General features: G+C 29.2%; 1 protein-coding gene across 1 annotated transcript; it reads right to left on the bottom strand.

The window, feature by feature from the left end:
- Positions 1–2,356: 2,356 nt before the first annotated feature.
- LOC107440973 (origin recognition complex subunit 1) lies at positions 2,357–27,407 on the bottom strand. The gene is made up of 14 exons (XM_043038816.2): positions 27,152–27,407; positions 25,771–25,898; positions 25,441–25,613; positions 23,439–23,583; positions 18,806–19,586; positions 17,718–17,922; positions 15,774–15,871; positions 13,899–14,000; positions 13,217–13,388; positions 10,996–11,253; positions 9,813–9,932; positions 7,521–7,696; positions 3,994–4,118; positions 2,357–3,136 (listed from the first exon to the last, which is right to left on the bottom strand). The coding sequence occupies exons 1-14, from the start codon at positions 27,208–27,210 to the stop codon at positions 2,973–2,975; spliced, it is 2,706 nt and encodes a 901-aa protein (XP_042894750.1). The 5' UTR covers positions 27,211–27,407; the 3' UTR covers positions 2,357–2,972.
- Positions 27,408–27,468: the final 61 nt, after the last annotated feature.

The following is a 27,468-nucleotide window of genomic DNA, read 5'->3' as shown; positions in this document are numbered from 1 at the left end:
ACCGCGAGCAATATCATCAAGCCGAGTAGACCGCGAGCAATATCATCAAGCCAAGTGATGCTAAGTAGAGTTTACCTCTATTCTGATTGGATGAACTACAAAAAAAAAAACGCGTTTTGCTTAATATAATAAAGTAGGGCCAGGATAGCCTAGTTGGTAGAGCACTGGGCCCATGTCTAAGAGGTCGTGGGTTCGATCCCCGCCAGTGTAGTAAATGGTGACTGGAGCACGTTAAATCTGTCGAGTCACAAAGTCCTTCACGTTCCCACAACAAACCATACCTATGGGGGTACTGACTCAGGAGTTACCTTGTCTTCTGGATTAGTTCAAAATTACAAAGCTACGGACGAGAACATTAGTAGTCGCAAACCCAAAATTGGGTCGGCTGCTCAAATATAAAATATAATAATGTGAAGCTTTGTGAAAAAACTAAGTGACATTTTCAGAAAAGCTATAATGAAAGTAGGACAAAAAAGATGATCCCCGAACAGATTAATAAGGAGACGGGACAAATAATTCTTTGTTTTATTTTATTTACCACTGCCTAATTTGAAAATAAAAATCATATTGATGCAGCCACTTCACGCTATTTTCACTGATTCATAAATACAGTCGGGAACCGATTATCCGGAATGATCGGGACCATCGCTATTCCGGATAACTGATTTTTCCGGTTTTCTGAATCGCTACGAAAAGCCGTTTTTTTATTGTTAAACCCAACTAAAAAAAAATAAAATATTTGGAAATAATCTTAAAAAGAGGAAAAAACGATGAAGTAATATACTAATGATTATTTCCAAAATGATAAGGTAAACATCTTTTAAAAAAGAAAGAAAAATCCTAAAATCTTATGAGGAAAAAAAGATTTTTTGAAGAAAATGGCTGGAAAATTTATCGAATTTCGTTCCGGTTTTTTGGTTTTCCGGTTTACTGATTTCCGGATAATGGGTTTTGCACTGTTCCTCTAAAAATGTCATTTAACTGGTTCTTTTACAAAACTCTTCAAATTTGTCGGTATATGCCTTTCCCTATTGTGCATGATTTCATAGTGCTGTTCAGTATACAGCCAAATCTTTCAACAAAAATAAGCACCCTTTAAGTACTTTTTAAGTACTCAAAAAATGTTTTTAAGCACTATATACATTAATAAAATGCAAAATAACTTTCAAAGACTTTACATGATCATGAAAAAATAACCAGTTTCTGGCAAAGAACTCTTTTTCTTGATCATATTAGCCATTATAAAATGATCAAGAGATTTTCTGGTTCGATTTCAGAGGGTGGAAAATGAAGCCTGAAATTCAGAATATCTTGCAAAATGCAGCAGAGTTGCAAATGAGAAGGCAATTATCTCATCGAACCCAGCTCAGTAGACGCACAAGTGGACTCGTAAGTATTTATTCAAACATGCAAAATGATTATCGCTTTCATACGCTATGGATCGATGGTAAGCCAAAATAGATTGTGGTTGAATAAATTGTGAAAAGTTGAATAGAACAATGTAAAAAGCACGCTTTTGCATAATTCGTGGCGCAAATAGACATGGTAAAGAAGAAAAATCTCATTCAACAGAAAATTAAGTACTTTTTAAAAACATTCAATAAAAAAAGCCCCTTTAAGAGCTTTTAAAAAACGAAAATAGAAAATAAGCACCTTTAAGTACTTTTTAAAAACGCTATGCACCATGGTACAAATTGATTTTCTTATTTATTCATCCTGTAAGAAGAACAGGTATTCAGCTAGATATGTATAAAAACTGAGTGATAGTATCGCAGGATTAAAATGAAATTGTTGACGATATGAAAGTCTTATACACTTCAAATGCATCAACAAGTCAATCAGAAATGATTAGGTCGTTAAATCAGAAATTATTGTTACTTAATAAACCTTTTCAAATACGAGCTATAAATTCTTATATAACATAAAAACAAAATGGTCGAACTTAAGTTTTTTATTGTTGTCGCCGCATTTTTATTAGCTTGAAAATCACACGGCAGGATTCAGTTTTCCTACATTAATTTCAACATATCAGGCTGCCACAATGGTAAAATAAATCAAAGTCATAAAAGTATCGTCTTCCTATAAAATATATTGTAGATAGGTATTTTACTTACGTCGCACAATGGGCTGGCGGCAACGGTCTGGGAAACATCCCCAAGGAGGATCCGATGACATGCCATTGCAATTTTGATCCTCTGCAGAGGGTGATAATTAAAATCGAAACAATAAGATCAAATATTTTACATTATGCTAAAAACATTTATGATTTACTTTTCAAAAAATGACTTAAGTCAGAAAATATGAGTATTTGTACATAATATGGTTTGCATTATCAGAAATAAAATTAAAAACACAGTAAAAATAAAAAACTTTTTATTGTGAAGCATATATATTTATTAACTCAAGCTAAAATTGAAGGTTACATAATTACTTAAAATCAATTTTTGTATTTATTGTATAGCAGCATAAAAATGCAAGAAAAAAAAAGGAACATTTTAAAAAAATGATACATATGTTATATTAATAAATACATATAATTTATTGTAGTTCTAAAACGAAATCAAATAAATGAATTTTTAAAGAAATTCATTATGTTAAAAAAAATGCAAATTAAAAACTTTTTGTTAAAAACAAAAGAAGATTTTGAAGAAGAGTTTTCTTAGAAAATACTAATGAGAGCAACTGAAGAAACTACCATGCAAAATTGTTTGAAATACTGATTAAAATTATTTAAGACATTTTAAATGTCGTCAGTTATGGATTTTGCACTATCATGTTCGATAAGAGAATACAAACTATTCTCCTACACTTTAAATATAACTGAGAGTAGTGATGATTGCTTATAAAATATGATGATTAAATAATACATACAATATAATACAAAACCTTAAAATATTTATAAATAATGGTCTTAAAGTCCATCTTGTTAGTTCTCTTTTCCCAATATCTCATCATGATACATAAAAATATAATCACATATTTTTTCCAACCAAAGCAGTATTTACATCATCAGGGCTTGCATTGAGTCTGATTTTCATGTACAGTCCATTTCGGAAATTGTCCACCAGAATGAGATTTGAGTGGACGAGACGTGCACAGACATGCGTGACTTCAGAAGTTGAGGGAGGCAAAATTCCTGAAAAATGAATAAACATCAGCGTGCACAGCCAGATTTTGCAACAAAAAATAAGCACCTTTTAAGTATTTTTAAGCACTCGAAAAATATTTTTAATCAATAATATTTTTAATTTCCAAAAAAATTATAATTAGGATCTGGGCAGTAATAAAAATTTCTTTTCGATCATTTAAATTTTCGTTAAACTTATAAACAAAATCAACAAAATTCAAAAACATTTTCAAAGACTTTACATAATCATGATAAAATAACTAGTTTCGGACAAAGAATTATTTTCTTGATTACATTAGCCACAATAGAAAGAGCGAGATTTTTCGCTTCGATTTCAGAGGGTGGAAAATGAAGTCTGAAATTGAGAATATCTTTCAAAATACAGCAGAGTTGCACATGGGAGTGCAAGAATCTCACCGAACACAGCCAGACTCCCAAGTATTTCATCAAGCATGTAACATGATTGGGGTGCTATCATACGTTGCGGTAAAACGGTATGCCAAAATGGAATGTGGTTTAATGATTTGTGAAAACGTTGAATAGAACAAAGTGAAAACCACTCTTTTGCATAATACGCAGTGAAAATCCACATGGTAAAGGAAAAATTTCATTTTCGAAAAGGAAAAATTAAGCACTTTTCAAAAACACCTTAAAAGGTTTTTAAAAAAACGAAAATCAAAAATAAAGACTTTTAAGCACTTTTTTAAAAATTCCATGAACATTAAGATATTCAAATTAAAAAAATTAAAATATTCCAAATTTATTTATTTACTTTTTAGAAAAAATGCTATGGAAATTATTCATTAAACAGAAACAAACTAATGTTATTACAAAATAGAAAAATGCAAAAAAAAAAAAAACAATACCTTCAAATCTGCAGCTGGAATCCAGAAGATCTAGTACTTTCAGGAGTGTTGTCTCTTCAGATCCTGTTCTACTAAAATCTGCAAGTATGCATTGGAAGAACAGTTTTTCCAACTTAGATGCACACCTGATAAATAAATTTTAAAAAAATGAAATGGAAAATTTGAGTGCCATATATAAAAGCTTCAGAACTGAAAAACAATTAATAAAAATACAGCCAGACCTCTATTTAAGTCGCTAAATCCCAATAATAAGTTCGTTATATGGAAAATTCGTTTGTGGGAAGAGTTGTTATTGACCATGTCAATCTATGAAAAGGTACTCCAACATAGAATCAAGTTTTACATGTCTTATATACTAGTAAATTGGAATTGTATTTTTGCAGTGGTAGGTACACTACAGTACTCCCCCACCAGAATTATCTCTGCGATAGAATTCAATGAACCGATACCACTAGTTGACTCATTGCTGTTTTGTAAGAAGCCGGAAGGTATTAAGATCACCGTGCTTTTTGAGTGCTAATCGTGAGAGCTGTACTAAGTTCACAGTCATGGTCGCTTCTGTGTTGCATTTAACAGTAAAGTGTATACATTGTACATGATCGAGACTAAGAAGCAAGGGCGAGGAGGTGGATAATGTTGCAGTCACAAGCAGCAAGTTAACTAATCAATGTGGACCACCTAGGTAGGCATGCTCAAATCGAAATGGGAGTTTCTGTCAAAGTAGGCATGTTCAGATCACGTTAGAAGGTCACGAATGTGGGAAAAGTTGTTATAGACAATGGCAATCTTTATCTATGAAAAGGTACCCCTCCATAGAATCGAGTGAATTGGAATTATATTTTTGTAGTAGTAGACACACTACAATAAGTATTTTGAATTTATTATGTTTATCTTAGTTGAATTGTAAACTAAACCTTGTTAATATACAATATTCGGGGATCGTTTAAGTTGGTAACAATCAATTTATGACTGCAACTATAAAATTATATATCATATTATCACTTTGTATTACATGTTAAATTTTCTTCATTGTGAGTTTTGTTTTAAATACATATAAAGAAATTGACATTTAATTCAAGTTAGAAAAGTTTGAACTTAATTATTCCAACAAAAGGCAAAGCATGAGAATCTTGTATTTTACTAAGCATTGTATACAATGCCAAGATGTTGTATGCAAATGCTCTGTAAGCAGTGTATGATAGTGCAGTTTGGCAAAAGTAAATCATAAAAAAAGAAAAAATATCATTTTTTCTTAGATTTCTTTTTTAAAAAGAAAATTTTACTGAATTGGCATGTCTTATATACTAGTGAATTGGCATTTTATTTTTGTAGTGACAGATACACTGCATCGTTAAATAGGAAATCACCTTTTGAAATACTTAAACACAAAATGGGTTTTAAATTCAGAAACACTAGACATAATTAAAATAGCAATTGATACACCTTTAGCTCGTAAACTAGTATCTACTATTTATTTTATAAATCTTAACCATAAAAAAAATCTTCCTGGGAAGCAAGATACTTTTAATTAGTACTGTTTTATTACTAAAAAATAAAAAGTTTAATTACTACTGTTAAAATCCGTTAATTTTGTCTGAGTTTTTTGTTTGAAATGCAAACAAAGAGGGAAAGGGATTTTACTGCTTTCTTTTAAAGTGGCAACGAAAAACAATTTAAGGTCATTTTCCCCAATGCGTAAACAAGTTTAAAATGTTTTGATTCATATTGGGAAATAGGGAAAGTGGATCTCAAAGAAAAGTTCGTTAAATAGAAAATACACTTAGCAATTTGGAAGTTATTTTACGAAGAAATTTTAAAAAAGTTCTTGGTTCCTCAAAATAATTTTGCAAAATAGAGAAATTCCCAAAATGGAAGTTCGTTAAATAGTAGTTCGACTGTATTACATAAACATTATTTCTAAAACATTCTAGAATTCAGAGCAACATATTCAATAATTCAAAAATATAGCAGCAAAAAGCAGTTTCCAGATGCATGAGGAATGAAATTAATAACAATGGATGCCTAAACTTTAAAAATAATTGATTCTAAAAATCTATTTAACGAGATGACATATAAATATAACAATGTTTAAAATTCTTTCTCTGTTATTAGAATGGCTTTTTTTAAAAGCATTTTTAGAACAATAGAGTTTCTAAAAGATATTTAGTAAGCACATAGGGATCTATACATATTAAGGTAATAAAAGTTTTTTTTTCCCCAAGACATTTTTTCTTCAATACTTGTTAAATTGTAAAAGTAAATTAGTCATTAATATTTGAACTTACAAAACAATATCAATTCCTTAGTTAAAACAAGAAAAATAATGTTTATACCAATGCATAAATGCAATTTTTTAGGTTTTGCACTTGAGTTTTAAAACTATGAACAACTTGTAAAATCTTGAGATTTTAAGTCAGCAGCAGAGTAAGTTTTTTTAAGTACATATATAGAAATAAGTAATTAGTTAAAAACCTGCAAGAAAGTGTCTACTAGATTTTCTTAAATTTTTTTTCAAAAGTGAATTTAAATAAAAAATTGCAACATAAAGAATGCAAAATGTTCACAATTATGATGAAATCTGTTATTTTAGGACAAAAGCACCAGACTAAAATGTGATAATTAAAAAAAAAAAAAAAAACTTGCCATCCGTGTATCAAACGCTGGTCCAGGAGACCACTGATAATCATTTGATTGAAGTTCAAGTCAAATTTTAGTGTTTCTGAACATGCTGCTAATTTTGAACCCTGGTGTAGATATATTTATAAACTTATAGTTCGTTCACCAGGAGTTGGCACCTGGCTCTGCCTTCATCACATGGTATCCAACCATACTATTTTGCAATTTTTGGGAGAAGGATGTGAACCACCTGAATAAGGTCATTTGGCGATTGTATGACATATTTATTTCGCAATCTTGTGCATTTTTTTAACATTAAATATTTCATAAATTTGATAATATTTCTCTCTTTTGAGTAAATAGTTTGTCCTTTTTGTGACATTTTGCTGGGAAGATAGTAGTTTTTAAAATATATTTATTTAGCTAGAGTAGCGAATGGTATAATAGTAGATGATAAAGCGAAGTAAGGGGCTGTAAAAGAATAGAATGTTTGCGTTTGGTGCGTATCAAGGGTTGTCTCATTTCTAGAGCAGAGATGTTTCTCTTCTTACTCCCGCGCTTAAATGAACTCTGCATCTGAGGAGGTGGAGCCAAGTGCCAACTCCTGGTGAACGAACTATATAACAGTTAGATAGGGAATAAGTTAGATATATTAGAATTTATTTGACTTTAATGGTGTTTAATTCATTAAAGCACCAAAGCATTTCAGAAAAAGAATGACTTATGATTTTTCTACGCTCACAGCGTTTTAAATTCACTTTTTTTTCCCCGTTGTGTTTGAATTCATATTTAGATAATTGCTATCAAAGTAAACCAAGTGTTGAAAAAAAAATGCAAGCAAATTTATAAGTTTAAAAAACATAGGCAAAAAGTATCTAAATCTTCATTTGTACGACGAACTTAAAAAATACCTGATGGCAGAGATGACAGGAGAAGAAAACATCTGTTGAATGGCAATATCCACATGATCCATACCAACCAGAATTTTAGACTTCTTTTTTGGTGAGGACTTGCTTCGCTCAGCAACTTCTGTAGCATGACGACATATGTCAAGAGCCCTCCTTGCATCACCGGACACAGCTGCCACCTTTTGGGTTGGAATAATATCAAAATTCATCGTAGTAGTCAATCAAATAAAATAAACCTTACGAATATACAAGCTTTCTGAAATGTTTGACAATGGTCAAACATATCAAGAAATACAAATATTAAAAATCTAAAAAAACTTGTCTAAATATTTTTAAAACGTACACAACCGTACCGTGGTGGGTTGGCTAGAGCACTTGCCTGCTAATTGAATGACCCAGGTTCGAATCCCAGCAGAACTCTTACTACTGGAACTACTCCTGGCTCCCACTGACTACACTACTGACATAAAATATCTCAGTTAGTCTCAATACTTGATCCAGGAGTTCCATTGTCTACTGGGTTTACTTCAAAATTACAAGGTTTTGGAATTGAACATTGATAGTTGTAAACCCAAAAATGGACAAACTATTCAATGCCGGTTATAAATTAAATCAAACATGCATAACATGATACCCTCAACCCAAACTGGGTGTTAGAGCCACATTTGGTTTCATTTGATGTAGATTTTTCTTCTTGTTTTCTTTCCTTAAATATCAAAGACCTGTTTTATTTATTAATTTTTTTTTATCTGACATGCATTTCCCAAGATGTCTATATTTTAAGCATTTTTAACCTCATTTTAATTTAATGTAAGTAGAGCTATCTGTGAACCAAAATTAAAAAAACCGCAGTTAAAATGGGAATATTTTTTTTCTGGAGGACCGAAATCTGCATTAAAAAATGGCAGTTCCTATTTAAGATTTTAACGTTTTACTCTTTTCCACACAGTGAGAATAGGGTCAATATGATATCATTGAATGTAAATTCTGACAATATTCACAAGTGCAAGTTAGGGATTTTGATTCGATGTATATGTCTCAAGAAACATGACCACTTTCATTCCTTTCGGACACTCTACATTACTTATTCAGAATTTGCTGAACTTTATCCATAGTTATGACCTTTCTAAAAGGATGTTTAGAAAAGAAAAAAAAAAAAAAAAAAAAAAAAAAAAAAAAAAAAAAAAAAAAAGAATATTTTATGCCAAACATTTAAAACAGTAATAAAATGTGTGATTGAACATTGAATTCCTGATTTGATAAATTTGATTTTAATCACATCAACATATATATAATTCAAACAATGATGAATATTGTATAAGATAGATTTGAAAAAAATCTTAAATTTTTACTTCACTACAAGTTTAAAAATGGTAGCAGGGAAAATGTTAAATTCTAAGAATTTTAAAACACATAGGTCACATATATGCATTTTAAAAATAAATATGCAAATTACACTGTATTATTCAAATTGTAGAAATGGCTTTATTGTTATTGTTAATAAAATTAAATATATATGTGTACATACAGTAAAAAACATTACAATTAAATACAGTATAAAATTTAATGAGACAAGATTTAAATTTTGAGAGTGTACCTCATTGCCATAAATCCGAAAAAAAATTCTTAAAATGTTTGGGAAGTTTAAAAGTTGCAGAGTAAATTTATTATTATTTTTTAAAATTCGAATTCAAAAACTTTTTATACATAGCTGCCAACATGGTTAGGAAAAATCCAGTAAATTTTACGAAATAATATAAATTTCATGATAATTGTTGCTAGGTATGCTAAATATTTTACACATAGGGAATTTCAGGGATTTTTACCATCATCAAATTAGAAAAACTGCAATATTTTCCAGTTACGATAAACATTAAATGATCTTGAAATGTTATGTATTATGTTTATTCATAATTTTGAATAGTAAGACATTTAATTAATCAAAAACTGAATTTCATAAATGAGGCTCATTTCCTTATGTATTTAGTGACACTTATTTAAATTTTCAAGCAAGCAATAATCTGCACAAAAATTATATTTCAATAGGGATTTTTCAAGGAAACTTACTGAATTTTAGGAAATTTTTAAAATGTACAAACACCAGGAGTATTTTTTATTAAACCAGTAGACCAGGTGAATCTGGCAAAATTCAGTAATCTACAGGAAAATCCAGTAAAGTCGACAGCTATGTTTATATGAAACACAGCACCAAGTGATATAAAATCTTTTTTAATGAGCTTCATTATAAAATACAAAATAATTATTTTGAAACGAAAGAAGTGGAAAAAAACTTACTTTTCTAGACACTAATTGAACTGCATCCTTGTCAAAAACATTTAATTCTTGAATGCGACTCATGATGATTTCTTGCAGTTGCTTAAAATTATATGGTTGAAATATTTTTCGAGTAAGACCCTGAAAGAAATGTTTTTATTTATTTATTTGACTTTAAAATATTTTGAAATCAAATGCAAAAGTCAATTTGTAGCACAAAATCTTCTCAAATTCAAACTAGTCAGCAATCCTAACACATTCACTCAAAGACTACTTTTGTTATAATTGCAGTCAATCTAACATGCATAACAGAAGCGTGTTACATGTAAGCATGAGATAAGGCCGGAGTTGGCAAGGTTTAGGACAGAATGGATTAATACACGGTTTAAACCAGTAAAAGATTGCAAATAATGAAAAGAAAAAAAACACTTTTTAGGTAATTTACAGTTAATGAGATGGTTAAAAGTTCCTTTAAGATGTTTAGAAAATGAATTCCTCACTAAAATTACGCAAAAGAAAGCAGACTTAATAGTTTAATAAAATTTTAAAAAATAAATAAATAGATAAAAAAACCCAAACATGAAGTAATGCTAACTGGTAACTTGTTTACTATTAAATGATCATATTTAAAATTTCAGGTAACAAAAAAAATTGAGTATTTTTAGCAACAATAAATAAATGAATTTAAGTGCATGAAACAAAAACATCTTATTGAACTACTGTTAATTTGCTTGAATAAAAATCAAAATCTAAGATTTAAATTAATAAAAGGCTTTAAATAGCAATAAAAAAGTCATACTAATTATAAAAAATTAAACAAATAATTTAAAAATTACTACCTCAAAATTCATATAAAATTGCACAACATTTTTTTCTCAGCACTTTAAAGTTAATAAAAAGTTCATTGTTTTAAGGCTATAAAAGATATATCACATTACTCAAAATAAATTTTAAAAATTAAATTATTGTCCTAACAATTTGTAAAGAAATGTTTTAATTAACTCTTAAATGTAACTGAGAATTTATAAGGGACATTAAAAATTATCAATCTACTTGAAATTCTATTCATCATAAGAAATTCTATTCATCATTACTACCTCAAAATTCATATAAAATTGTAAAAAGTTTTTTTCTCAGCATGCAAAAGTTAAGAAAATGCAATTTTTTTTAAGGCTATAAAATTATATTACTCAAAATAAATTACCAATCTACTTGAAATTCTATTCATCATGAGACGCTCTGGTAAGTCCATTGTGTTGGCAATAGCCAAGACAATCAATTTAGAATGCTTTTTGGAAGGCCAATCAAATATATTGTAAAGGACAGTTTGTTTCCTGGTCCATAATCGATCAAGTTCGTCGACCAATAATATCACAGCATCTTTCTTGGGTCCCTGTTCTGTGAAACGTTTTTCTAGGAGATTCGCTGCCTGCTGAGAGGCTATTGTTTTACCTGTAAGAGCCTGAAATAAATGGATTTCTTATATTGGACTATCGAAGCTTAACAATAAATTTATAAATATCAGAAGAGCATGAACTTTGATTGAAATTAACAGTTTCATTAAAGAAATTTGGAAAAAAATGGAAAGCTGGAATTAATTTATAAGAAATCACCTATTGCTGGATAAACATGTATCAAAAAACAGAAAAGGAACATGTGACAATAGAAAAAGGAATTGTTATTTTGTTTAATGCAATAAATGTGTTTAGTAAATACAAGTGAATTATCAACAACAAAAAATTAAATTACCTAAATGTTATAGAAAAAAAGGAATTGGTGTTTTGTTCAATGAAATAAATGTGTCTCAGTGTAAGTAAATTGCCAATAAAAGAAAATTACTTAAATACAACGAAAAAAAGAATTGGTATTTTAGTCAATGCAATAAATGTGTCTAGCAACTGCAAGTAAGATATGTTTATTTGATCCTTTACTAAAAAAATTCATACAAACGGAATCAGTTTACCAAAATTGTTTTTATAAGTGAATTATATTTTAATTCTTAAAAATTTAATACAAGCATTTAAGTTAGAAACCTTATGATAATAATATGGTAATTTTATTAAATAATATGGCAATGATAATTTTATAAAATAACTCATATACATATAATGATAATATAATATATAATGATATAATACACAAATAATATAATATAATACACAAATAAATTATTCAATTAGAAAAAAAGAAAGGAATGGTAAAATGATCCAACAACTGGTATTCACTCTCTAATGTATTAATTGTGAATGTCATATGTTTTTCTCAGACAAACACTTAATGGCTACTTTTGCACATAATTTATATTCACAGTACTTGTTTTTATAAATCAGTACAGCTAAACTTGAAGGCTATGAAGAAGAAAAAAACAAAACAAATTAAGTAATGTATAAATTTACAGTTAAAAAAAATGTAGTCCTCACTAATATTATTTTAAAGCAATGAGATAAGTCATCACTTATCTTATGGGTTTAAAAAAAATATTATTTTTAAATTTGTTTATTAGTAGTTAATGAGTACGAAAATTTTATGTAATCTTTCAAATTTTTTGTTCATTTCATAACTTTTAACTTCATAATTCGTTTGTTACTGTCTTACAAATCTTAAATTACAGTAAAACCTCTCCACAACAGTTTGGAGACAAAATAAATATATTGCTGCAGAGGGGTATATTATTATATCTAGGGCTTACGTACTTTGGGTACACAATAAGATTTTTTTTAAATTGTAATGTTATATGCATATTAACTATAAATCTTTTTATATTATACAAAAATTTAGTTTGCAGAGTGGTAAATATGGTTAAATATGAAATTAGATAGGAATGTTAAATCTGTGACTTCTTAAAAGGTAAGGGAGGCAATTATAAGAATGGTAGGCCTTGGGGTGTCTATGTACGTCAAGGATGGAATATTGAAATCTGAGTACAAAAGTCATTCAGTGTGGTGAAAAGAAATAAGATAAGTACATAATCAGCAGTAAGTCAGAAAAGACCATAAGAAAGACCTTGTCAGAAAAGACCATAAAAAAAGAAAAGGAAAAAAAAAACCGGCAAATTTAATAAAATAAGATTTGTAACATTATTTGAAACCCAATAAGAAAATAAGGTTGAAATTTGAAGAAAAAAAATCGTTTTTCAGAGGTTTATTGCTTCAGAGAATATTGCAATATGGAGAGGTGGATAACATTAATTCATATGCAAGTTTGTCGGGACCACAAAACATTAATGCAATAGAGGAAGTTATTGTTATATCGGATATCGTAGTAGAGGGAGTTCACTGTATTTCCTTTCTATCTCAATGTATATTGAAAATAAATTGTTTCGAAGATAAATTCAAATCTATGATTTAAAAAAAATGATTGATCAATTTAAACCAATAATTTCAATCATTTTATTCTAATTGATGGTAACTTGAATATAACATTACCTTGAATATATTGACATAGCATTGATATGGGTCAGTCACCCACATTCCATTCACCTCAACAAAATTAAAGATAGGCACCTCCCCCTCCTCTTTTTCATTCTCTAAATTTCGAATGACTTCGTGGACGGTAGCCGTTTTACCTGTGCCAGGAACTCCAGATATGTACATACACCTAAAACAACACATTATTATTATTTTTTATATTGCTTTTTGTAAACACGATGCTTTGTTAAAAAAGCGTAATAAGTCTTTAAAAAAATCAGCACTAATATAAAATTTGATTTGTTAGACAAAGATATTTAAAAAAAAAGTTAGGTTATATCAAAAAAGTTTAACAATAGAAAAAGAATATTTTATTATTGCTGACACCTTTAATAATTAGTATTTTTCTTCAGTGCATAAAATATTTTTTGGATGCTTATTTTTTGTTGAAGATTAAGCTATACATCCTGATATTAACTTATCATTAACCCAAAGAACAATGTTTATAACTTCATTATCACAACTGTCAGATAATAATTTTTTAAACTCGAAGATAATGAAAAATATAAGTGCTATAATTTTATAGTTATTTTTTTACTATAAATAAATTGATTCATTGAAATTTGTCTCTTTTGCTTACATAATTAAATTTTGTAGGTGGGCAAAAAAAAGAAAGAATAAAAAAAGGGTTTAAACTTACCCTCCAGTATGAGAACACAAACACCCTTTTACGAAGCTATAAATGTCTGAATACTCATCTACCCGACATGGAAGCGACTTTGGAACAGCTGATACATGTAATCTACAAAATCATAAAAATCAGTAAACAGAGAAAATACAGTTTAATTACAAGAAAATTATTAAACCTTAACGGACCAATACCACCATATAAGTGCCTTAATACTTATACTTACTGGGTCCGATGCCTCTTTTATGTCTGCAATTATTATTATTTTTTTTTTTTTTACTCTATCCATAGCCGATGTGGATAGGGAAAAATCAAGTAGATTTTAAGAAATATAAATTTCTTGATAATTGTTACAAAATGTACTAAATATTTTACACATCAGGGAATTTTATAGACATCAAAATAAAAAACTGCAATATTTTCCAGTTATGATCAACATTAAATGAACTTGAAATGTAATGTATTATGTTTACTCTTAATTTTGAATAGTAATAGGTATTTAATTCATCAAAGATAGTTAACTCATTTTTATAAAAGAGGCTTGCTTTTTTATGTATTAGTGACACTTATTTAAATATTCAAGCCCGCAAAATTTTTTATTTCAATAGGGATTTTTTAGTGAAATTTACTCAATTTTAGGGAAATTTCTAAAATGTACAAAAACCAAGAGAATTTTTATCAAACCAGTAGACTAGGAGAAACTGGCAAAATCCAGTAGAGTTGGCAGCTATGTTCACCACTCTTATTTTTCTCATCTTTACAATTAATTATAAAATAATAATTGATTATTATAATTTTACTTAGTGAGAAGCACGTTTGAAATACTTCTGGATCGTTAAGGGTTGAAATATTCATTAACTTAAAATATTACTTATATATAGAGTTCTAAAAATTGCACAAAGGTGCAAAAAAACCATAAGATTTGCAATTGTCCACATCATGTCCAAATATTCATATGAAATTTTATTTTCCAAAAAAAAATCTTTTTATTTACCAGATAAAATTCGCTTAATGTTTTTTCTTTCTTTTTTCTCATGTAACTTTATCCTATTTCCATATGAGTATTCTATTTTTATATCTATAAAATGATATTGAATTTGACTTTTACTGTAGTAACCTAATTTTAGGATTTAAATCAAATCAAAGAGCTAACTTAGCATAAAACAAAATTTAATTAATTCATTTCATATTTTTTTTAGGAATATTTATGTTTTATTTTTGTGGTCAAAACTCTTAAGCTTCGAAACTATTTGAGGATATTTTTTTTCTCATTCACCTTTCATTCCAAATTTGAAATTTTCCCACATTGTTATCTTCTTTGTTGCATTTCTCATTTTAATTTTCAAGAAAATTTAGAAAATAGTGGAATATAATGTCTTATGTAAGTATTAATAGTACCCCCTTCCCTTTTGCCTGGAAAAATAATTGAATCACAAACCATCCCGCCAGTCTACTTATTATTTAAATGGCCCTAAACCTAAAACAAGCTTGTTTAAACATGAAACATCAATGAAAAAAGAAATACACTTTGACCACAAATCATAATTCTTTTCATAAAGCTTTTAACGAAAACAATATACAGATTGCAAGCATTAGTTTTCAAGAAACGGAAAAAAAGAGAAATTTTAAATTGGCAAACGTTATGCCAGACTAAAATATTCTGATGTCCTGATAAATTTTTTCATGAAGCTTTTAACAAAAACGTTGCAAGCATTAGTTTTCAAGATACAAAAAAAAATTTAAATAAGCAAACCTTATGCGAGACTCTTCTAAAATATTTTGAGGTCCTAATAATTTTTTTTCAGGAAGCTTTTAACGAAAACAATATCAGATTGCAAGCATTAGTTTTCAAGAAGAAGAAAAAAAAGACATTTTAAATCAGCAAACCTTAATCGAGATTCTTCTAAAAGATTCTGAGGCCCTTTGAGTGGTGTCTTTCTATCAGGCATGGCAGACAAGGACTTTTTCCTCAAAAGAGAATTCTTCTGAAATGAAAACAACAAAACAATAATTTGCTATTTGCTAAGGACTTTAAATTATTAGTCAGTAAATCAGCCAAATAACAAAAGCATTAGTCTAACTTCAAAATTCTTAACCAAAGGTAAAGCTTAACAAATTTTATGATTGATTTTTTTAACATAGAAACCTTTAAATCAAAATACAATTTCACTATAAATTGAACTATTTTATAAAATGCAAATTCAAATCAAGAGTAGTTTTACAGTTGGGAAGGAGTAAATGAGCGATAAATGGGTGAAAATATGAAAAATGTAGATGCTTAAGAGTATTTGAGGAAAATAAATAAGAATAGGTTGGGGTTAATTTTTGGTAACTTCTTAGACTAGAGCTGTAATATACATATAAGATAAACTTATTATTTGTTCTTTAAGCTTTTTACTGATCACAGCTGAAACAAACAGCAATACCATTATTGAAGCTTAAAAATGATTTTATAAAAAATGCAGGAAAATAACACAATGGATGGATGACCGTGTAAAGCAAAGAGCAGATGGCGCTAGGGGTTAAAATTCGTCATGCCGGGATACTACTTCCGACTGATTTTTACACCTAAGTATGAAAAACGCTCCAACCAATATTATTATATAGTTTGTCTAAAGTAAGAACTCCCCTAGAAATTCGCATGCACTCGTGTCGGTTACTATCGTAACAAGGTATTCAAATATTTCAACTAGGGGTACGGGGTCATTGCTTAGGACAGGTTTTGGTCCAGGTCGGGGAGAGAAAGGTAATTTTTTTTCTTTGGTTTATTATGTTAGCTCTAGAGTGAAGAGAAATTACCCTCCCTGAAATGCACTATTCCTGTTTCCACAGCAGCAGAAGGCCTCGGACATTGTGGCGGGGGGAGGGAGTTCTTACCATAGACAAACAGTACTGTTTTCAATATAACACGTTCTATCCATCTAACTTTCAACGAAATAAACAAAAATGAATTCGGAAGACTCCGCAAGCTTGCTATGATGCGACACGAAAAAATAACAAATGGTGCTATTTTACACAAATATAGCCAAATAAAGGATAACACTCAAAACATGGCTAACCTTGCACCTTTTTTATGCTGTGATTTTAATTTTCTTAAATTTGTTTTAAATTACAGAAAACACTTATAAATGGTAAAATTATGTGCAAATTTAAACATAAATCACAATAATAAAACTTCCCAGAACATTAAGCCCGTTCATATATAGCCTTGTAAGCACAACTTAAGCGGAGGGATACATTGGACAGGGTGCGTAGCCAAATCTTTCAACAAAAATAAGCACCTTTTAAGTACTTTTTAAGCATTCAAAAAATATTTTTAAGCACTATATACATTAACAAAATGCAAAATAATTTTCAAACACTTTACATGATCATGAAAAAATAACTAGTTTCTGGCAAAGAACTCTTTTTCTTGATCATATTAGCCATTATAAAATGATCAAGAGATTTTTCGGCTCGATATCAGGGGTCGGAAAATGAATCCTGAAATTCAGAATATCTTGCAAAATGTAACAGAGAGAGATTCTTGCACACGAGAGTGCAAGAATCTTACTGAAAAGAGAAAATTGAAGAAACAATTTTCTCTTTTCAGTAGGCAACAAAACACGAGAATCATGCGCAAGAATCTTACTGAAAAGAGAAAATTAAGCACTTTAAAAAAAACATCCAATGGAAAAAGCACCTTAAGCACTTTTTAGAAACGCTACGCACCATGATTGGAAGTTTTCTAAATTTCTTAAGGTTTTAGGAAGCTTGTTATTGTTTACGTTCATTCAACCACCCATAATAAATGAGTAGAAAAAAATATAGCGAAATGAAGTGAGGGCTCACAATTGATTTCGATCTACTCCTCTTCTCCCTTGTCTTAGGTGTCTTCTCTTCCTCACATTCAAATTCAATGTCTTCATTCTCGGATGAGCTCTCTTCCGAAGACACTGAATATGCGCTCTCACTATCATCGGAATAAGTAGTTCTGATAAACTTGGATATCTTTTTCTTCGCATCTGCCATCACAGTTTTTGATTCATCATCAGAGCTGTCAATAGAAACCATAAAGACTTTATCGCAATAATGCAATTAAATGTAAAAATATTTTACTGAGACAACAATGTTTGTGTTCTAATTAAATAAAGCCAATATATATACATATAAACACACACACACAAACATGTATACAGTGAAACCTCCTGGAAAGATCCCCTCTGTGTAGCGACCACTTTTGTGAAGTACAGAATATTTTCCATAGATTTTAGTGAAAACATTTAGGAGAAACCATCAAAAACTCTCTTAGGGATCGGGAAAACTTTTGCACGGTCAAATGAGGAATAACTCACTCACTTTTAAATAATAATTACACACATTACATTATTTGTGTTTACAGATTTAACTACAATTACTATTACAAATATTTTATTAAAATTAATCTCAACTGGTTAATTTTTTATAAACTTTCCTTTTTTTTTAGGTAGGGGGTGTATAAAAATAGATTTTTTAAGTGGTTTTAAATTTTAAAATTATTTTTTGATATATAACTTTTTCAAAACTTATAATACACCTTTAACTGCTCATTTTTTTCGTAATTCAAAGAGTTTAAATTATCGAAAAAAAGCTTTCAAATTGTTACTCGTTTAATCACTTTTTCAGGTTTTTCTGTAAAAAAAATTTATGCTTAGAGATTGTTTTTACCACACTTTTAACTATTTTTTATGAGCTACAAATTGCTCTCTTGCCTTGATATTTTGCGAGAATTACTTTTTGAGATATAGACTACCCTACAATAATGGAAGAGACACTTTGACTTTTTGACATCTTTTTAAATTTCTCAAGAAATGCTTAGAGGATTATTTTATAAATTTAAAGATGTTAGCAAGATAATTTTGAAATCAATATATAAATAAATGTATTGAATTCTCACTTACTCATTTATCACACAACGTGGTACTGACTTAACCTTTCTCCCAGATCTAGTAATTGTGTATTCATCAGCAACAGAAAATTCTAAACGCCTGGGAGTCTTTGCTTTTTTGCTAGGAGAAGATTCCATTGCAATACTTTTTCTAGGACTGGTGCTTCTTTTCGATCCACTCTTTAGGATTTTTTTATCATTATCCATTCTATTGGATGTGCCATTATTAGAACTATCCACTTTTTTGGGTGTGCCAGTTTTAGCATTATTCACTCTTTTGGGTGTGCCATTTTTAGCATTATCCACTCTTTTGGGCGTGCCATTTTTAGCATTTTCCACTCTTTTGGGTGTGCCATTTTTAGCATTTTCCACTCTTTTGGGTGTGCAGTTTTTAATTCTAATTGAAGTCCTAACAGGGGTCTTATTTTCAAATAATTCTTTTGAGCTATTATTTTTCCACTTCCTATTCAAGTTTGTGTCATGCTGACTTTCGGCATCACTGGTGAGACAATCCATGTCCGAATGGTCACTCTCGTTGTTTTGGCTGGACACCGTGAGTGAGTGTATGTACGGGCGCTTCATGGTTTTAGATGGACTGAGGAGAGTCAACTCATCCAGATTGGCTGTGACATCCTCTATTGATTTTGCATCAGACTTCGCAACGAGGATCCTGATGTTCTCATTTTTACAGGCTAGTATTTTGTCATCGATTCTTCTGATTAAAACTCTGGGGTACATGGGGCTTCCAGTTGTCGTTGCAATATATAAATCCTTCTTTCGACTAGGCTTAATATCTAAGAAATATAAGTAATGATATATGCATTAGCATGTGTTTAAATTTTTTCAATCTATTTAGGGCAATTTTACTGTCTAAGAATGCCATATTTTAAAAACATGTAAATCAATTAAAAAAAATTCGAGCAATTCGAATAATTTTTGTGAAAATAAATCTGTGTTATTTACATTTGTAACAATCTTTAAAAATTTCCTAAGATTAAAATTAAAATATAGGTGTTACGGGCGTAACACAATGTTATGTCCACAATAGCGAATTTTAAATGTTTCAAAAATTTTTTTAAATTTTTAAAAAAGGAGTAAGTATAAATGATATCAAGACTTAGATTTACAAAAATGTTTAGAAGCCAATCATTCTATTTTTTAAGAAAAAAAAATAGTTTTATCATCTCATTTACAGTAGAGTAAAATGATGATAAAAATATTTATTTGGTTATGCGACATAATAATTTCTCTAGATTAGTTTTATAAGCAACTTTAGCTTAAAGATCCATAAAAACAATTTTCTTAGATTAAATTTATTTGAAGCAATTTGTAGTTCAAAAAAGAACTTCAGTGAAAAGAAATGAACAAATTTTAAAATAAAAAATGAAACAAAGCAAAGAGAAATAAATCAAATATACCTAAATATCCTTTTATAGGGCCATATTTTCTATTAAAACCATGTTAAAAGATTTTAGGGATTGATTTCTAAAAAGAAATTCATTTAGCTTTTTACCTAATTCCCAAAATTTTACATTAATGAAAAGAATTGGCCATAAACTTGAACATCTGTGCTTAAAAATAATTGAACTCAGGGGGGAGTGGTTCACCCTGGGACACAGTACACCTTGGGACATTTTTATTTTTGGTCTTAAGTTATCTTTTAGTTCTTTTAGATTCAGATATACGTCAGCATCACCTAACCTTGGAACATATTTTGATTCTATTGATTAAGCAGGTAAGAATTTATTAAAATTTTTATTTTTTGAAGCATGTTTCTTTACTTTTATATAAAAGTTTAATTAGTTGTCGAAACAAATTTTAATAATTTTTTTTTCAATAATGGGTATTATAATGAAGTATAAATCTTTGCCTTTAGAAGTTATCAAATTCTAAGTCTAAAAGTATGATATTTTAAAATATCCTATTAAGTATATAGTGCACCTTGGGACAGATGGAGGTGGCCCACCTTGGGACATTAGATATGCATAATTGATCCTTATTAAAAATAGATATTTAACAAAAAGACATTGTGCATGCAAAGTATTTTTTAATTTATATAATCTGTGTTTATTAATAGTTATTATTTCTTATTTTAGGAACTCATTAGACGTAACTAATCACAAGAATTGGAAGCAAAAAGTATAAAAATAATGCAGCAATTTGTGCTAACAATGTTGAAAAAGCAGCTGCAAATTTTATCAGGGGAAATGACTTGTAAGAAAGTTGCTGAATTCTACAGTATTAGTAAGACCACACTGAACCGCCATTTCATTTGCTTTAAAAAAAAAGAGAGAGCAGCTAAATTCTAACTTTCAACATATTTTAAATATACAGAGTCCCAAAATATTCACAGATGAAAAAGGAACAAATTTGGTACACTATATGTTACAAGCCTCCAAGTACCATTAAGAATTAACACCTTAACTGCCGAGTAAAATTAACGTGATTCACTCCCCAGTGCCGTTTTTCGCTCAAATGCACTTTCCTACAGGGTGTTTTGGTGGGGGAAAATGATGCACGCTTTGCAATTTAGAAACAGTTTACAAGAAAAAGGAAAGAAATAAAATACAAAATTTAAATTAAATAAAAATACAGTATAAAAGATGTAAAAACTTAGCTGTTGTATGATAAATCCTGAAACATGGTAGGACACATAAGACAACATCACATTCATCGCACTGACAGCGGTAGTCACAAAGAATTTTTATCTTGAACAAACAGCACATTTTTGCGATGCATTGTCCACAATAGCGAATTTNAAAAGCACCAAATACATACGGGAAAAGAAAGCAAAAAAAGAATAAACCCTACCTTACTCAAATAAATACACACAAGCGATTAATACGATATCACTTTTCCATAACATCCTTTTCCCATTCCCCCTCCTCCGAAATTAGTAATACATTCGCAAAGCAAACACTTTCAAGGCTATTTTACAGCATTCTGAAGTAGGGGGTGTAATTCTATTTATAGCACCGCAATGCAAAGCATCGTACATCGGGAAAGCGTATATATACGCCTGCGGCAGTTAACGCATCGTCTGGCCGAGACGTATATATACGCCCGCGGCAGTTAAGGGGTTAACAATATGTGATGCACATTCACTTACATATGAGTGTGCTATGCCAAAACAAATGAACATTCCTCCAAATTGTGGAGAAAGTAAAAAAAAAAATCTGGGAAGATGAGGATTTAATGCTCTCAGAATTAGTAACAAATACATCCAGAAGAAAACCAGTAATTAGTGATTTAAGCAATCATAACAGTGATGATGAAGCTTGCAGCTTAAATTAAATGAACAGTGAAAGTGACAACCAAATATTTGACAATAAAAAAAAAGTACATATAGAAAAAAGTAGTGAAACAAGATTACATATTGGAGAATTTGCTAATATCAAATTTGCTGGTAAAAGATCTGTTGTTGCCTTTGTAGGTTGCGTTGAAAGAGTTGGTGGAGATGAGTAAGAGTTATCAGTTTTGAGAAGACGGAATCAATTTGCAACATTTATTTATCCCGAAAAAGAAGACAAATCATACATAGATTCAAATGACATTTCGTTAAAAATTAAGCAGAGCAAAGCTTTGAACGTTCTTTAGGTTTGGTATTTGATCTTAACAATTGGATTTGCATACAAGAAGTTGAAAGGGACAAAATAAAGCTTTATTAACAAAATTAAAAAATTTACATTTATTTACTTATATTATTTTTAGAAAATTTCTACTTAAGTTTTCACATTCTTTTTACTTTCCCAAGGTGCCCAACTAGGGGGTACACCATGGGACAAATAACAAGGTTAACTAAACATTTTTTAAAACTTTTCCTATGACAAATACAAAATCAAAACCTAGTTTAAAATGTTACAAGAGTACCAAGTAAAAGTTTGACAATAATTGATCAAAATAAAAAATTTTTTAAAAAAATGAAAAGAAAAAAGTGTTCTAAGGTGAGCCACTCTCCCCTATAAAATCTGTGAACTACAACTAAACTCGATGAAAAATTATTAAATGAAAAAATACATAATGCACAAGAAAAAATAGCTTCCTAGTATTGGTTCTTTTCTTGATCCCATGCTAACCTTTACTGTTACCCATATTTATGTATAACCGAATCCTTCATTGATAAATATTTTTTTATATATTCTTTGAGGTTATCAGCACATGGCTACACAAATAATAGTTGCAAAATAGCTTCCATTCAAAAATTAAAAATTAAGGAAGTGGTTGGTAAGTAAAGTTACCACGGCCTGACTAAGGCAGGGTACTTAGCCAGATTGTTCAACAAAAAATAAGCACATTTTAAGTACTTTTTAAGCATTCCAAAAATATTTTTAATCAGTTTCCAAAAAAAAATATCATAATTAGGATCTGTGCTGAAATAAAAAAAATTTCTATCGTTAAAAGTTCTTAAATTATAAACATAAATACTGCACAGAAAATTGTGAAAATCATGCATTTTTTGTAGTTATGAACGACAATCGAAACGGCAAAAGAAAAAATCTCTTTTTAAAGGACAGAAAATTAAACACTTTTTACAATCCCTGAATAAAAAAAAGCACAGTTAAGGGCTTTTAAAAAACATAAATCAAAAATGTGCACCTTTAAGCACTTTTTAAAAAAATTACGCACTCTGTAAGGGTTTTATTTACCTTTGTTGTTTAGTGATTTGCATATGAACCGAGAATCTTCAAGTGGCTTCAGTTTATAGCCCACAAATCCATAACGGCAAAAGAAAACGGCTTCCCCATTCCGGCTGTCGTTTGGAGGCTCCTCATATAATTTTAAAAATGCAATCTATCAAGTAAAAATGTACTTTAAATTTGATTTTAAAGTTATTTTATGATACAAAAACAAAATGTAAATAAAACTTGAGTACTGTCGCAGACATAATGAACTTGCAACCTGTGAAACAATTATGAATCACTGAAACAAATAAATAGTTTGTCTAATTTAAATGGACATCACTGGATAATACCATCAGCTAAAATTATTTTTGCGACAACACACAGATTGATTTCAATGTAAATGACATTATAATTATTTATGTATTTGCAAGAAAAGGAAATAAACTTTTTGAAAGAAAATGCATAAATCAGTATAAAAGTGATCTTTAAAAAATAATGATTGGGACGATACCTAAGAGGATGCCATACAGTGGAAGATAATTTTCGTGGCAAATTCTTTTTATCCTTCAACACTTATTTAAAATTTACAAGAAAGAAAATTTAAGTTCATGCATACGAGAGTAGGTCATGAAGTTTCAGTTGCTGAAAAAAATGCTCCAAAATACTAAAATGCAAACAAATTATTAGAAGAGAACTTCACTGTTGCATAATCTTAAGCTATCTTCTAATACTTTATTTTCATTTATATATTTTAAAATTTTCTTTCCAGTATTTGAAACTTCATGGCTTACTCTAGGTTTGTCTGAACTCAACTTTTCTTTCTTTTAATTTGGTAATGAAGAGAAAAAAAATTTTGCAAGGAAATTTTTCTTTCGCAGTATGGCATCCTCTTAACAAAAATATACAAATGATGATAACTATGACACGTTTTTCTCTTAATTATTCTACCAATCTCTCATAAACATCTGCATAAAATAAAGGTTGAAACTCTTGCCTTTGTTTTAACTTTGGATAAATAAACTTTAAAATTTTGTGCAAGAACCTTTAAATTTATTTCAAAACTCTCTGAGATGGCAAAATACACAAAATGAACAATATGGGATAAAAACTTTCGACTGCTTTCCTGCCTAAACTATTGCGACCATATAAAATACAGGGTCTGTAGCTATATTTTGAGGGTCAAGAATATAAATGCGCAAAAAAAAAAAAATTCTTTTCAGAGAATATATGTTTTTGTACCTAATTTTGTAATTTAAAATATTGTTTGCACCAATTAACTACAGTACAGAACCCGTTATCTGGAAATCAGAAAACCGGAACAAATCTCGATAAATTTTCATGCCATTTTTAAAAAACATTTTTTTTTACTCATAAGATTTTAGGATTTTTTTCTTTTTTGAAAGATGTTTACCTTATCATCATTTTGGAAATAATAATTAGTGTATTCCTTCATTGTTTTTTCTTCTTTTTAAGATTATTTCTAAAAAAACATTTTTTTTGTTGGGTTTAACAATAAAGCAATTCAGAATACCGGAAAAATCAGTTATCCAGAATAGCGATAGTCCCAATCGTTCCGGATACTCGGTTCCCTACTGTACCATAGTTATGGATAGGCCTTCAAGCTATTTATCAATATTGAGTCCTTGTACATGGTAATCTGATTACTAGATCAAAACTTATTCAGGGTGTTCTCTTTTCTTGTGCACTGTACAACAGTGTTTCTTCACTTACAAAGTATACATTCAAATAAAAAGAAGAAAAAATTGATAATTTTTTCTTAACCTATGAGTTATCAATACTTTCACAAAGGTGATAATGCTATGACATAATGCCAAAAATAAGAAACTGATATTTTGTAAAAATAGAAAGAAAGAAAAACATTAATGATTAATTAAAAATAAGAACTTGGAAGTTTGCATGAAAAAATTAAGAGCCAAAACTGCAAAAATGAACATTTTTTTCAAGGTCTTCATAACAGTTATGAATTCCAAACTTAATAAAAATGATTTTAAAAACCTGTGCTCACCTCACACTTGTCAAAAATGGTTTCTGCATCAATTACATTTGACCATCCTTTTCTATTATCTTCTACAACTTCGAAATCATAAATCTGATCTAATGACTTCTGACAATGAATTGGCAAGTCTGAAGTTCGAGAAAACCATCTCACATGAGCTTGATAAGGTTTATGAACAGAGTCTAGAAGAGTTTGAGAACAGAACTATTACTTTCTCAAAAATAATTTATTATAAAGAAAAAAAACAACTAACACATCTTTAGGTGGGGACATGAAATTATTTGCTGTCTGGGGACCAATAATAGTCAAATAACTGACAGGTTAGCCAATAATAGTTACCTGTCTCATATAAATCCTTGATTTGTGCAATAAAACAGTTAAAAATGTCTTCAGGATCAACAGAGTTGTCATTGCGTATCAGAACATAATCGCCAATGTTGTAAATGACGTCACCACAAGTAAAAGACCTAAAGAGTTCAAATTCACATTTAATATTTTAATTTCTTTTCATACACAAATAATAATTACTAAATAAATAAAAACAATTTAAATGTTTTAATCTCTTTTCATAAATAAATAATCACAAAATATGTATAAACAAGCTTAATTGATTTCAGTTTGACAAAATGGATGAGAATTCAAGAACAGATAAGAAATACAAAACAACAAAGGTTGCACTATAGATTTAATGTTGTATTTACGAATACTGGAAGAAGTAATAGACAACATGTTAGCAAAAATATTAAAGCTTAAAATAAACTGTAGTTAATATGTGAGGTAACAATATTGTTTAATATTTACTGGATATGATATAATGATAATTTTGTTGGTACTCACAAAAGGGTTTGTCATATACTGGATACTCTTAAAAAATTGGGTAATTTTTTTAAAGGAACCCACTTGTTTTAAAAGTTTATTTCTCCGAATATTTTAAATAAATTAATAATAATTATTTCAATATAACAATTAATTAATATTAATAAATAAATAAATTACAAGTTTTTTAAATAATAAGTTGATTAATTAGTTTTGGATTCAGACAAAGTAAATAAGTTTTATTGAAATGAATTAAAAATCTATCAGTTATAACTAAGAATTCACAATAAAGAAAGGGATATTTCCATATTGTGGTCGGTCCAGCCAATTACAATCACCAAATGGACTAAAAAGTTGCACTTTTTTTAAAAGTAAATGTGTGAAGGTCTGCTTAGGGTGACTATGAATTATCTCTCGCGGAAATTGCTAAAACCTGGTGATTATTCTGCAGCAGATCACCACAATATGTTAATCTTACCATAATTGAAGAACTACATTGATTGGATAATTAAAATTACTATATGTTGTGAATTTTGATAATGTAAGATACAAATATGATTTTAGTTAAATGGCAAACTCAATCTTGTAGAACTTCTAAAAATTTAGTAATAGGTAAGCCAGAATTTTATTCTTACCCAGCGTTACCGATACGAGAACATTTCGCACTTATATAAACTGTCACTCAAATAAAGTCAAAATTGCTTTCTCCTAGAATCTGCACAATATCCCAATAGTGTAGAGTTTTAGTGCTACAATTAATATCAATTCCAAATAGAATGTGTTTTAATAAAATAATAACAAAGTAAGAAACAATTTAGGTTAATTAAGCGTGTCTGACCTCGCATTAAAATAATTAGTTGGAATAATTATAATCTTATAGTAAACACAATGTTTAATGACGTACTTATAAGAAAATCCTCTTTTAGAAGGAGTACTTTTACCAATCCATTGAAAGTCATTCATTTTTAAGAATAAAATATGATAACAAACGATATATAGAAGAAGAAAAAAAAGGATGAGCAAGTTATAAACTAAAAAAATACATAAAATAAATTTTTAAATTTAGGGCAAAATTCACTCTCAACTAAATCGACCATGGAGTCGACTCATATTTGTAAACAAATAAACGCGCCAGAAAATTTCTTTCTTTCACTTCAGTTGAATAACTGCTGTAATGCCGAAACCAGAAAATCTATTGATTTTTAAAAGCTATCGATAAAG

The sequence above is a fragment of the Parasteatoda tepidariorum genome, chromosome 10, assembly GCF_043381705.1.
Source record: "Parasteatoda tepidariorum isolate YZ-2023 chromosome 10, CAS_Ptep_4.0, whole genome shotgun sequence".
NCBI lineage: Eukaryota > Metazoa > Arthropoda > Arachnida > Araneae > Theridiidae > Parasteatoda > Parasteatoda tepidariorum.
This window is presented reverse-complemented; position numbering and strand designations above follow the sequence as displayed.

Excerpts from the sequence above, each read along its gene's own strand:
- LOC107440973 (XM_043038816.2), bottom strand. The coding sequence starts at position 27,210 with ATGAATGACTTTCAATGGATTGGTAAAAGTACTCCTTCTAAAAGAGGA. Across the intron at positions 23,584-25,440 it reads CCATTTTTGACAAGTGTGAG|ATTGCATTTTTAAAATTATA; the intron begins GTGAGCACAGGT and ends TTTACTTGATAG. Across the intron at positions 15,872-17,717 it reads GGAGTAGATCGAAATCAATT|AAGAATTCTCTTTTGAGGAA; the intron begins GTGAGCCCTCAC and ends TTTTCATTTCAG.